General features: G+C 28.4%; 2 protein-coding genes across 4 annotated transcripts; both read right to left on the bottom strand.

The window, feature by feature from the left end:
• Positions 1 to 1,786: 1,786 nt before the first annotated feature.
• On the bottom strand, positions 1,787 to 2,518 carry LOC133030421 (probable E3 ubiquitin-protein ligase RHG1A). Its single transcript, XM_061103158.1, has one exon. The coding sequence runs from the start codon at positions 2,516 to 2,518 to the stop codon at positions 1,787 to 1,789; it is 732 nt and encodes a 243-aa protein (XP_060959141.1).
• Positions 2,519 to 5,062: 2,544 nt separating this feature from the next.
• On the bottom strand, positions 5,063 to 13,778 carry LOC115699710 (uncharacterized). Of its 3 annotated transcripts, none has more exons than XR_009684017.1 (9): positions 13,144 to 13,778; positions 12,776 to 12,883; positions 12,623 to 12,686; positions 12,448 to 12,540; positions 11,572 to 11,649; positions 11,420 to 11,479; positions 6,369 to 11,021; positions 5,609 to 5,783; positions 5,063 to 5,494 (listed from the first exon to the last, which is right to left on the bottom strand). XR_009684017.1 is itself a non-coding variant. In XM_061102423.1 (8 exons), exons 4-8 carry the CDS (start codon positions 12,459 to 12,461, stop codon positions 10,669 to 10,671), a joined length of 417 nt encoding a protein of 138 aa, XP_060958406.1. In that variant the 5' UTR covers positions 12,462 to 12,540; positions 12,623 to 12,686; positions 12,776 to 12,883; positions 13,144 to 13,769; the 3' UTR covers positions 10,477 to 10,668. The 3 variants fall into 3 exon arrangements, 1 of the variants encoding a protein (XP_060958406.1); XR_009684018.1 differs by having other exon boundaries at positions 12,776 to 12,911; XM_061102423.1 differs by lacking the exons at positions 5,063 to 5,494; positions 5,609 to 5,783 and having other exon boundaries at positions 10,477 to 10,812; positions 10,901 to 11,021; positions 13,144 to 13,769.
• Between the last annotated feature and the right edge of the window lie 271 nt (positions 13,779 to 14,049).

Genomic DNA, 14,049 nt, shown 5'->3' on the forward strand with positions numbered 1-14,049 from the left:
GTTTTAATTCTAAAATGAGGAAATTTAATCTGATACCCTTTTTAAGTTAGGCTTTCTTATTTTTACCTTTAGTTTTAAATTCTCTCGCTTATACCTTCTTTTTCAGTTTTTATTCCCATTATACCCCTTCCATTCACCATCTTTATTTATGTTCTAACCTGATATGCTTTTTAATTTTCTCTAAAAGCTTCTCAGCCATCTCTGCCTATAGGAAGCTCCATGAGCTTCACTGTTATCCTTCGTAGGCTTTGCAATCATTTTGGGCCCGTTTGGCACAGCTTCTGGAAAAGCTAAAAGCTGCTTCTCAAAAAAGCTGTGACAAAAAGGTGTTTGGTAAGCAGTTAAAAAATAGCTTATTGAAGAAATTATGGAAAAGCTACAGCTAAAAGCTAAAGCTGGTACAACCCAACTTTTAGAAAAAGCTGTTTTGATTAAAAGACTTTATAATAAATTATTTTTACTAAAAATTTATTTAATTATTTATTATATATTATAAAAAATAAAAATATTTTTTAAATGAAAAAATATTTAAAAATAAATAATATTTAAATTTCTAATTTTTTATTTTATTTTAAAAAATATTTTATATTTATATTTTTATTATTAATAAATAATATCAATTTATGTTTCTTATAAACTACAATTTTATCTTTTGCAAGTGATAAAAATATAATTTAAAAATATTAAAAATTATTTTTATCAAATGCATATAAATTTATACTATAGAAAAAAATAATTAAAAATATATAAAAAAATAAAAAATTTATATAACATATTTTTTTTATATATATTTGTAATTATAATGAACTAGATTAAAATATTATCATTATTGTAATAGAATCTTAACAACTCACAGCACTTTAAAAATTATAATTTACCAAACACTCAGCTCAGCTTTTTTCCACAGCTTCACATACTGCTTTTTCCCACAAAGACAACATACTGCTTTTCCCCACAGCACAGCTGTGCCAAACTGGCCCTTTATCATCCTCTGAACATTGATCAACCTGAGACACGGACTGTTGTTGTTCTCCATGAGTTGCTATGGTTGATGGTTTCAAAGAAGATTGGTAGAGAATTTGTTTTGGAAGTGCAAGCCTATTGCCAACACCAACCTTTCAAAAAGAAAAAATAAAATAAAAATGGAACCGAGTGTTGGATTTGAACTGAGTGTACAATATTTTCTTTATTTATTTTGTTTATCAATTTTGCTTTAATTATTTATCACGATGTTCATGCTTATTACTTTAAGGTTTTTAATTAGTATGAAGACTCCATAATATGTTGATGATGATAGAAGGCAGAATTTGGAGTCCCGTTGGGGGTGTTAATGGCTATGGAGGAGACTTGTGTGAAGGGTATATTAGGTAATGCACTTGTAAAATTGGGTATAATTCAATCAAATCTAATATAGATGTATTTTTGGTTAATTGATACAAAAAAGAGACATTCCTCAACTTAATAACCCAACACAGCCCATAGCCTAATTAGTAGGATTGGGTTATAAATTAAAAATATTTATAGAGTTAGATATTTCTAGGTCGATTTTAAATACATTCAATCTGACCAACTCAATTTATGTGCAGTTCTAATTTGTCATTACAAAACAAGATAAACATACATCAATAACATATAAAGTTGCTCTTATTAATTAAAAAATCATAAAATTACATTATATCAATCAATACCAAAAGTGTTCCTAAAAAAGAATCAATACTAAAAGTCCTCACAATATTAATGATTGAAAAATAAAAAACACGACAATATTTTAATAAAATAATTAAAATCAAGATAAGGTGGCGGAGTTGGTGTTGGCGTCGAGCACAGTATTTTCAACAGCAGTGGTGGCAGTGGGTATTGAGTAGCGACACAAGGGGCACAAATGCTTAATCTTTAGCCAAGAAACAATACAGTTCTTGTGATAAAGATGAGAACATGGCATCTCTACGACTTTCATATCTTCAAACAACAAGTTTTCTTGACAAATGGTACAATTATTGTTGGTAGCAATATCATCACCCTCCTTAATATTCAATTCTTTAAGTTTATTTATGGATTCTTGTGTGGCAGGAACATTTGGAATGACACCAAGTGCCTCTCTAAATGTACTATCAATAATTCTCGATTGTTGTTCTTGTTCTAGACCAGTGACGGTGACAATATAAATATTGACAATAACGTATTTAAAGGCCGCAAAAGGAAGATTGTTAATATGAATATCAATGTAATTATTTATTTGGGTAGTAAGTATGGATCCCGCAATTGGATCTGTCACACCTACTCCAAATAGAATAAGTCTTGTGACGTCAGATTGATATGAAAAATATGTGGCATGACTAACTATAGTGGATTGATTTATGTTCTGAATAATGTGTTCAGAAGGACGTACTTCATTGCAAAAGTTTACCTTAAACACCAAGTACTTATTATCTTGTTCAAAGTGAAAGCTTTCTGGTGGAAGACTACTTGAGCAATCTAAATTTATACTTATATTGTAATTGGTATTTACCATCGCCATTGACATAATCAATAATTGAATAAATTTTGGAGAAGAGAATATTACTATTTGTTATCTAAGCGTTTATGTGGTTGTGAAGTTTTACGTTTTTTTGTCAAAATGTGTGATATATATATAGATGAAAACATAATATCTAATCCTATTAGGAACTATAGGATACTTAAAAAAGAATAATGTAATATATTACCTAATCCTATTAGGATAATTAAAGAAATAATGTAATTTTATTTTTTGAAAGCAAATATTTTAATATTGTTAGTTTAGTTTGTTACGAAAAAAACGTTTTGATTGGTTCGATCTTATAAATTCAAAATTAAAATTATTATTGTTAAGAAAAAAATTATTAATGGAAAAAAAAATCAACATAATTCATTTATTTATTTTTGAAAAAATCAATTTTTTTTTTTTGGCCACACCATGGTTTCAGAAATATTTTCATTGGAAAAGCAAGATATATTTTTTTTGAAATATTTTTTATACAAAAATATCAATATATGCTTGGAAGATAAGAAACTATGTTGAAAATGGTATGTAATTCGATAGAGAGAAATTAGCTAAAGATTAAGGAAAAGTTGAAGGCAAGTACTTACTTTGTTCCTATCATATTGGATTATGTCATGTTCTTCCAGTAAAATTCTCTCTAATGTTCTAATATGTGTCTATCTACCAATCATTTAGCTCAATTCATTTGATAGTTTATATGATCATCTGAAGTAAAAACTAAAAACCATAAATGCATCATAATTATTTAATTAACAAAATTAGGTACAAAATTAGGGAACCATTTATCAAATTAGTAGTAATCAGTTTGTAAATTCACAAACCTTAATGTGTAGTTTCAACAACTTACTTACTCAGAGCTCAAAACCACTTCTCTGCTTCTCCTCAATTGTTCCCTTTGAGTCATTTTATTAGTAACACCCAATTAATAACTATACTAAGAGATTGCAATTATTTAAAAGATGACATTATTAGGAAAAATAAGTGTAACAGATCACTGAGAAATTTTATCAAACATTATGTGCGCATGTACCAAAATAAAGATAAAATTCAAACATGCAGAGTCAATGAGAATAATAAAGCATCTGAATTTATGTACCAAAATTTGAAAACAATAGTTCCACCATTGGCCAAGGTATTAATGGAAAAGAAAAAGTTATTTCAAATAGCGCACCTCATCGAATGTCTCTATAGTAATCGTCGATCAATTGTCTGAGATTAAAATTGTTATTAACTTCAGGAAATTAATTGGAAATTTGAGAAATTGAGTGGAAGATGAGAGAAAATGTGAAAATTGTTGTAGTAATTTGGCAAGTTGTGTATGTATAATTTAATTAATTTTTTAAAATATGATTAAGTAATAGTATAAACATTATTTGAGAAAAATGTAATGTATATTGTTTATTTCGAAATTTTTAATATAATATATATAATTAATTTTCAAAAGAATTATTAATAAATTAAATCGAATTTTAATTTTAATGCAACTAAAAATTTTAATGCAACTAAAAATTTGAAATAAGTAAATCAACACTACAAAATAATAAAATAAAATAAAATATTATGAAAATAAATATGTGAAACAACTAAATATTACAAATTTAAAATAAAATAATAAAAAAATAAACCGTTAGTATAAATACAAATAAATATAAATAATCATTTAATATATATTAAATGTAATTGAATTAGGTTGAGTTTTAATTGAATTTTTAGATTAACATCTAATAACCGATTCAATTTAATTAGAATCCAACTATCAAATTTTTTATAATTAAATTGGATAAATCATGTCTACTCCTACTAAAATTTATATTTTATAGTCATACAAACAATCAGCTGCATATATAATACCAAAACAAAATGATTAGTGTGTCATATTGTGATTTTAGTTTTATTATTATTGTAAAAATAAAAATTAAATTTGATATTTTCAATATTTTTAATATTAAAATTATTAAAAATTAAAAGTTAAATCTGAATATTAATATTAAGGGTAATTATTAGGCACTATAACTATTGTCAGTCTTAAAAATTCTTTTAGAGACGACTTGTGTCAGCTAGGAATGATTTTTTAGTACTTTTAGGGGCAACAAATATCGCCCCTAAAGCACCAAAATACCAAAGTTTAACCTAAGTCACAAATAGAGTATTTTTCTCCATTATCAAATATCATTCCATTCCATTCCATGTCTACTCCCAAAGGAGAGAATGTCCCTACCCATCATCTTCAACAAAAACAACTTAGACTCTATCTTGAATTTAGACCACTTTTCTTTATGATTGCCAAGAATGCCAACAAAAATATCAACTTTTTCTTAATTTAGATTTTAAACTTTTCTAATATATATCACTACACTAACTAGCTAAGAAAACTAATAAGACAACAAGAGAATAATAGGTGTGTTAAAATTTAAATTAAAGAAAGTAAAATTAAAATTTATTATTAAAACAAAATACAATAACTAACTAAAGTGAGTTTGTTCACATTAAATGCCCTCAAATAAATAAAATACAAAATCATTACTAATAACAAGTTTGATATGAAAATATAGAACAACCAGCCATTAAATTACAAACAAAAGTAATTTCATTATTGAGTCGACATGTGTGACAACATAGCAATAAATCATCATCCAAACAAGGCCACAACCTTCTCTTTCGTTCTGGAAATTGACACTCAAACAACTTTGGTATGAGAAAGTCATGATTTTGTGTAACCCATAGTGAATTCGCTATCTCCTTCAATTTTTTTCGACATTGTAGCATTTGGGCACTTGTTTTAATATTGCCATATAATTGTAACCCAAGCTTAGTACAACTTTGTTCTGATTCATTATCACTTTTATGATGACCTTCTTTGCAAATATAGATAATACCCATGAAATAAGAAGCTCCAAGGTGACCAGTATTGGCTGCCTTTTCCAACAATTCTAAACCTGATTCTTTTTTCTGGTGGAAGTTTAAGTAATCAATCTGTAAAAATATAACAAATAAAAAAAATTAGGAATGGAATTAAAAAAAAAAAAAAAAGATCATATATATGTTTATTATTCTAATAAAACAAAATTAGATGTACTACTCACTCACCACTCCTTGTCTATACATAGCTTCTGAATTTTGACTATGTAGGCATTTCATGAAGAGGGCAATTGCTTCCTTGCATAGGTATAGATCCCATGGATGACAAGAAAGTTCATCAAGTGATAGTTTATTGTGAATATATTCATCATTCTCCTTGGCTAGTTTATTGAATAATTTCCAACTGCACAAAAAAAATGACACAATAGTAATTAAGTTTGAAATAAAATTATATATTTCATATTTGTATAATTTTATGCACATTTTTTGAAAAAAAAAATATTAATACAAGAGTAATTTACGGTATAATTCTAGTTGTAAATAAATATTTAAGTTTAGAAAGTAATAATATTTAAGTTATAATTCTGAAATTTTTATAAGTACATGTTAAGTAAATTTTCACGTAGCAATTCTTGATTGATACATATCTTTAATTATTTTTTTTTAAAAAAATAGTTTAAACATACAAATAAAAAAATGACACATGAATAATGACTTGACATTTAACGATTAGATAACTACAGAGTTCCAGAAATATAACTTAAGTATTATTACCGCTAAAAATTAAACTTAAATTTTTATTTACAACCGAAAATTAAATTTAAGTACTTTTGCCTCAAATTACTCTTAATACAAATATATTATTTGTGATCTTATGTTTTACTCTTTTACTCATTTTGACTATTTTCAAAAGTATTTCGACCATGTATTTTTTAAAAAATTAAAATAAGCATAAAAAATAAATAAAAAAGAAGTTATATAGAGTTACCTTAATTTAGCATTGAAGAAATCAGAAATTGATGTAGCAGCAACATCAGCTAATATATCCACAATTAAATCATTGGGAAGCCAATTAATATTCTTCATTGAATTAATTGGAAGACCATTATCATTCACTATCAATTTTAGGTCACTTTTGCTATTTTTCTGTATTTGCTTTGTTGAAGCTATACTTATTTTTGATGAGTCATTGTTTTTTCTCTTGATCGGTTTCATTATTTTGAGCCCTACATTATACGTACAAATATAATAAGTTAACTAAAATAACCATATTCATATCATTAATTTCAAATAAAAGGATTGCATACATTTAATATTATATCAAAATATAGTAGCCATCTTCTCTTTAATGGAGAAAAACAAAAATCTTATATATGAAACCCATAAAATTCAACATTAGGAACAGGAAGAACAACTATTTTAAGAGTTATTTTAAATTCAACCATTTAGGTTAATATTGTAAGTGCCTATAATTAGTATAACTATTAAGGTAAAAAAATACATATATATTTGTAAAGTAGATACATACCTGAAAGAAACCTATGAAAATAATCTTAGTTGAATATTGATGGAAGAGATTGAGAAGTACGAATATTTTGAGAGATATATATATATTTGAGATTATATTGATTGAAAAGAATGAATATTATGTTCATATATATATATAGAACTTAAGTAGAGGGACTAGTTATAATTAACGTTAGACTCCTATTTGGAATAGGAAATGTAGAGATAATATTATAGGATTCTTTTGGATTTAGTAGTTACCTTTTTTAGATTTTATTATTTTTGACCCATTACTAAATTTACGTTTTAATTAAAAGATTTTTGCTCCTTACCCGTCAAAAAAAAATGGAAAAAAGATGAGAAATTATCTAATACACCATAATTTGTAACTTTTTTTCTATTATTACGTTATTATTTTATACTTCCTACTTTTATAAAACTTATTTTGCATAAATATAAATTAATAAACTTTTAATTTTCATTTATACGTTTACTTATTTCTAAAACAAATTATTTCCCCTTTTCAGCTTCTTCCTCCACGCAAGAGAGAGCTTCACAAGGCCACCTTCTGCATCCAAACCTCTCGAATTCGGCGCATCAACCACCAGATGCAACCCTCCCATTCCCTTACTCGAACTCTCTATCGACCCTTTCTTCTGTTGCTCACTCATCAAAGTTATCGTAGAAGTATAAACATTATCAACCTCCTTCTCTAACTGATCGGAGAGAAGGAATTCTATTTGAGTATAGTCAAGTGACATATGGGTCGTTGGGTTGTTGAACTCGGGTCCATTACCACATTCACAGGTACGAGTTTATTATTTGTACCTTTCATCTATTTCATTTCTCTTCTCTTTTCATATTTTTTTTTATTTATCTCTGCATATATTTGTTCCTATGGTTCTCTACGGTTGTAATTTTATTTTTATTCTCTAATTAGTGATTAAGTAATTAAATCAATTTGTGCTTTGTTCTTTGAATGCTGAGAGTTGAGATGAGACCATTAGTATGAAAAATAGTCATAGTCAAGTGATTGTCTCTATTTTGTAGAGTTCTATATTGATTCTAGGTCTTTCTAACAGGGCTACGATTTAGTTATTATCCGTTTGTTTTTTTTTTTTTTTGTAATAATCAAGTATTCCCCTCAAACTCCATTCTTTTTCCTAGCTCATGGATTCACATTTTAAGTTTGTTTTGCTTTTGTTCATTACTTTAGGGATATACATTATGAAGTGCTCCCAAAAATTCATTGGCTTTCATAATCCGAACTCTGTCTCATAATCATTTATGATTTTGGTTAATTGATTTAAATTTTCTAATAGGTGGTGAATGGTGTCTTGGGTTTCATTGGGTTTGGTAGTAAAATCATAATATGTGATTTTGGAATAGGTTATTTAGTTTTTTTTCTGTTTATGATGTTATCTCATAGAGAAGATTATGAGGAAATTTGAAAAGGATGGTTAGTACATGTAAATTTCTTAATAGTTTATGTTATACTTTAAATTTTTCCCTTTATATATTACATGATCTGGTTGTAGTTATATCCAATAGGTATAACAGTTTTTTTTGTGCTTACAGTCTAGTAGATGTGAAAGTCTTAAAGTTATTGTTGTAACTACTCCAGGGACTTATTATATAGTGTGAGATATTTGATGTTTTGAATTTCTTATTTGTGTGTCTTGAACTTTCATTTGATTTGTTTGTTGACTTGTACTAAAATATATATGCACAAACATCATCTTATATGGGTACAAACTTTCGTTTGATTTCTTGGTCATTGGATTTGCTTATTTACGCAGTAGAAGAAGATATACCATTAGCAGCAATAATTTCTATTGATGTTTACTCATTAGCTACTTACTCACTTATACTATCTTGGGAGCTATTTTAGGTGTCTAACTTTCACTTTGGTGAGTGTTTGGTTTCAAAAAATTTAGCTGGTCAATGCCTAAAATTGAGTTGTTTCCATTTTTAATGTTATTTGTTTCTATTTTTTATGTTAGATGAGGTTAAATGCTAGTTGTTTTCATTTCACAACAAACTATAGTGTCTATTCCGAGATTATGTTATTTCCATTTCGCAACAAGCTATGAAAGATATTGCTACAAATTTTGTTTTAGAACATATCCCTTTCTACTAATGATCTCGTCTTGTTGTGGCTTTCAATGTGGAAGTGGCTGTGATGGGGGCTAGCCCATTTTCTACTTGGAGATACCTTGTCCATCATGGTGTTGTGACTGAAGTGGTAAGACCTTTTGTTTTATTTTTGTCTTCCATGGAGAAGGATGTGATCTAGCTTTACATTTCTTATGTACTTGCGCTTATGAAATTATGTATTATTATTAGAAAAATATTCCTTTTTTATTTTTGTCAATGTTCCATCGAGCAGTAGCTAATGATTTTTATTTTTTTTTATGACTGTTGACTCTGGATTTTATATCTGCAAGTGTGACCCGTATTTCGATGATACTGATTATTCTCATCCTGGTTGCGAGCTTGGATTTCTAACTCCGAAATGTGCTAGAAAGTGAGTTGACAAGAACCAATTCAAGAAGAATTCAAAGCATTAAAATAATAATGCATACATAATCAAGTCCGACCCCCACAGTATTATGGATGAAGTTTATATGAATGGTCCAATTGAACTTTCATTCACCATTTATGAGGTAACATCTGGTTTCATACTTTTTAGTTAGCAATTTAAATGTAGAAAGAAAATGACTTAATTTCCAAATGTACATGCTCTGCTTCTTAAGCTTCTCTAAAACTATTCTTAAGATTTTGCTCACTTCAAATGAAGAGTTTACAAACACATAACAGGATAACAAATAGGAGGTCATGCTGTTAAGCTAACTGGATGGGAAACTAGTGATAATGGGAACGACTATTGAGTAATTTATACGCTATACCTCTAACTTTCAACTTTTAATGTTGTGAGGTATTATGCTGATTTTGTTCTTTCTTTTGATGCAGCTTCTTGCAAATCAGATGGGGTGGGTGATCTAAGTCCCTTTTAAAACTTCCTCTATTTTTAGTAAATGTATCTATTGAAATATGTGACAATTTCGATTTTTTCTTTCTGGATGGCAGGATGGTTACTTCATGATCAGGAGAGGAACAAATGAGTGTGGTATCGAAGATGATATGGTTGCTGGTCTGCTTTCAAAGTGAAATATTATCAAAGAGGTTGCAAGTGCTGATGCCTTTTCGGATGCTTCGTATTGATTTTAAAACTTTTCATTTACACTCAATGTTCAAGCAGAAAATAAAAGGACTCCAAATTTCTACTAGTATCATCATATTATACTCTATTAGTTTAGAATTCAATTATTTTACTTATGGATTAGTTGGAATTTATCTTTTGTATCATATAATGAACACAGAACATATTATTGGTTGAATACCTCCATATATATATATACTAGGTAAGAGTTACGTGCCGAGGCACGTAAATATTAGTTTTAGGTAAAGTTTAGTTTTTTTTTTTCTTCTTATTTAGATTGTATGTGAAGGTATGATTATACGAATGATTTGTTTTATCAAATTAATATTTGTGCTATTATAATTGGTTGGTAAAATATAATTAGGTATATATAAATCATAATAAAATGATATTTATTATTTACTTCTAGAAAATTGGGTATATGAAATACTTGCATACACTACTCCATGTCAATCCATAAATAACAAGTCAATAGAAAGAAAAAGAAGCTTGGCACCAAGAAAAGTCTCAACACTAAATAAAATAAAATTACTGTAAAAAAAAAAAAGGTAACTTCTGCCTAATCTTCCATTGGTTCAACTGCTTGGATGGTGAACTGATTGTACTTTGAACTCATTGTTCGGTTTGCATCTACGTACAACTGAATTCTCCATTTTTTGGCTGATAATTGCTTCGTAGTTTTTTGGATAAACAACTTATGTTTCTCTAAAAAAAATGATTAGTTATAAGTTTTAATGTATTTCTAAGTACGAAAATGTATAAATTTTACATATTTATTTTTTTATAGTTACCTCGTCCGAATATGATCTTAATTGAACTGCAGTACATGAGAATATGTTTTCTGCAACATCACCGAACATCACAGCATCTAGCAACTCTGTACCATCGTCGAGTTGTACATATGTCCTTGCACTAATAATTTACATAGAATATGTAACGGTTAGTATGAATATGCAATAAGTTGCTCGACAAGTATAATATTATTGGGTATATCAAATATATAAACAATAACTTAATAATTTGGATCAGGTACAATCTCTTCTATAATTTAATTACTCCCACTCGTAATATCAGTCCTCCACATGTAGCCCACTGTTCAGACATACACCACGTACGTATATACATAATTATAATTATATGAATAATAATTAACATCTGATAGAAATAGTAGAATGGCATTTTCTTATAATATGAGAAACTTAGTTATGCAAAACAATCAAATTAACAATTTTCACACAAAAAATAATATGAGTAAATACATCACAGTAAATACATTAATAAATAAAAATTAATACGTGTAAAAAAAATACCTGATATTCAAATGGAGAGTACGACACAAATAATCTAAACCGACAATAAATGGCAGAAACCTACAAGAAGAACGACATTGTAAATAAAAAATGACAATGACCATACAAATGCTCCACATCCAATTCCATTCAAATGTATATTTATTTAATACCAAGCTTTGGTCTTCAAATAAGAGCTTTGTTGAGGAAGAAGGATGGCCAAGTGTGTAAGAATAGGATTGCAGACTTTACTGAGAAATAACAGAAGTTTACTTGTGTCAACTGATAGAGGCAAAAACAAATAAGAATGCGTATAAAAGCTTGTACGCATAAAACTGCTTCCTTAATTCATGGTGATATTTATAGGCCTAACTAAAAATATCTAGCTGCTTCAAAAAATAAAAATAAAAATAGTAATTTAAATATAATTCAAATAACTTTTAAATAGAAAACAAATGTATATTTATTTAACACAAAAAATAAATTCTAATTCAAAATCATATTTAAACAAAAACAAAAAAACAGAAAAATCTATCTAAGTGGAACAGTTTAGTGGATAAGAATTTTCAAAAATTTAAAATGATCTGAACTTAAACTATGCAATATATTGATTTTTAGAATACAACAATTGTTACGTACACGTGCAATCTATCTAATAAAGTGTCCTTGCAAGCCTTGCTTCATTATCGACTAAACAAGCAACTTTTTCCAGTAGTTAAAAATTCATCAAGTATATTACGAGTGCTCTTCCATCAATAACAATAGTAAGGCATCAATGGTTCAATCAATGAATAATCTTATCCTAGGTTCTAAATAATAACAACAAAAAGAAAAAAAAAAATATTAAAAAAAAGGGACTTCACTCTCTAAACAAAAACAAGCATCGTAAGCTACACCTTGCAATATTGGCAAGTCTCGAGATGCACCATATTAAGTATCTATAAATCAGATTTTGGATCCTTAAAAGCAAAGTGACACCCCTATAACTTGATTGTTTTATTTTAGTCCAAATTACAACTAAAAATCAAATCAATAGTTTGATTACTCACCTAAATAACAACATTTCCAGTAGAAAAGGGCCAAATTCCAGGCCCTTGCTCTGTACTCCAGTAGCTTATGGCATCGTAGACATAATCAGATCCCTACATAAAGATTATACATTTATCATCATCATCAAAATTTCTCATCTTAATTCTCTTCTCTAAATTGAATCTGTTAATTTACCTTGGTCTTCGGATACCAAAGATAAATGAAAAGGGCCAGCTTGAGCTCTCCATACATGGGCAACCTTAAAAAAAAAATCATCAGCATCAGATATCCAATAAATTCTACAGATGCAGAGTTTATTGAACGATAATATATAAGTAATATATATACCATGAAATGAATATGTGTCCCCAACTCTCTCCAATAGAGAACACACTGTTGTAATCCCCAAATATGGTCCTCTCGATAACTTTGGTCCATCCCAGAAGCTATAAACACCTACACACAAATACATACAAAAGCTTTCCTCAAAAAAAAAAAAAAATATTATTTTCTATTTTCTGTTGCTTTAAGATTTCAGATTATTCCAATGATTATTTGGTATATTATGAATAAGCAAGTTCCATTTTGGTATATTATGAATAAGCAAGTTCCATTTTCACGGTGATATTTATTTAGTTATGTTTTCCACAGTTATATATCTAAGTGCTCAAAAGGGCATCCATGAATGAGTAGGTAGAGTAACTAAATTGACATACCTGGATGAAGTTCTTGGGCGAGGCGTTTGGAGCAGGAGCAGCAGCAGAAGAAGAACGATGATATGCAGAATATTCTTCAATCGTCGACTCCAATTGAGAGTGAGAAAACGATTAAACGAAAAGGAAAGGAAAGTTAACAAGACGCATTTCGTGTAGCGAACGATTCCGATCAGTGCTACGAGTTCTGATTTTGATTTATCGTCGTTTTGATTCTGAACTTCTTCTTGGAGAGACTCGATTTCTTCTCTGCAACTCGATGAGTCTCGAATTCCTAAATTCGTGAAAATTTCTGAAAGTTTGGAATGATCGGGAACGATCTCTTTCTTGATTCCATCTAGCATGGTTACGATCTCGAGTCTGAGTCGTCGTTTTGATTCTGAACTTCTTCTTGGAGAGACTTGATTTCTTCTCTGCAACTCGATGAGTCTCGAATTCCTAAATCCGTGAAAATTTCTGAAAGTTTGGAATGATCGGGAACGATCTATTTCTTGATTCGATCTAGCATGGTTACGATCTCGAGTCTGAGAATGTCATCTTCTGGATCGAGAAAAGCTTTCGTCTCCGAACACTGTTTTCTCAACAAACAAACAAGTTCAAAAGGAAAATGAATAAGCGAAAAGGAAAGTTCAAAAGGAAAGGAAAGTTAACGGCGTTAAAAGGAAAGTTTAAAAAAAATGGTGGATCGTTCTTTTTGGGGTTAAATTTAACAGAATATTCTTTTATTTGTAAAGTATATTCTGTTAAACCAAGAAATGCCGTTAGATAGGTACTTTTAATATATAAAGATATGTCATGATGACTATTTTATTTTTAAAGATCTTATGTTATATTAACTTAAACCAATATTTAGTATTTATTGGGGTTTAGTAATAGCTTGAAGTTGATCTAATTACAGACTTATATGCT

The sequence above is a fragment of the Cannabis sativa genome, chromosome 8 (genome assembly GCF_029168945.1).
Source record: "Cannabis sativa cultivar Pink pepper isolate KNU-18-1 chromosome 8, ASM2916894v1, whole genome shotgun sequence".
NCBI lineage: Eukaryota > Viridiplantae > Streptophyta > Magnoliopsida > Rosales > Cannabaceae > Cannabis > Cannabis sativa.

Coding starts and splice junctions, on each gene's coding strand:
- LOC133030421 (XM_061103158.1), bottom strand. CDS start 2,518: ATGGCGATGGTAAATACCAATTACAATATAAGTATAAATTTAGATTGC.
- LOC115699710 (XM_061102423.1), bottom strand. Junction 11,022..11,419: donor ACTCTCCATTTGAATATCAG/GTATTTTTTTTA, acceptor GTAAATTATTAG/TGCAAGGACATATGTACAAC. Junction 10,813..10,900: donor TAAGATCATATTCGGACGAG/GTAACTATAAAA, acceptor TTTTTTTTAGAG/AAACATAAGTTGTTTATCCA.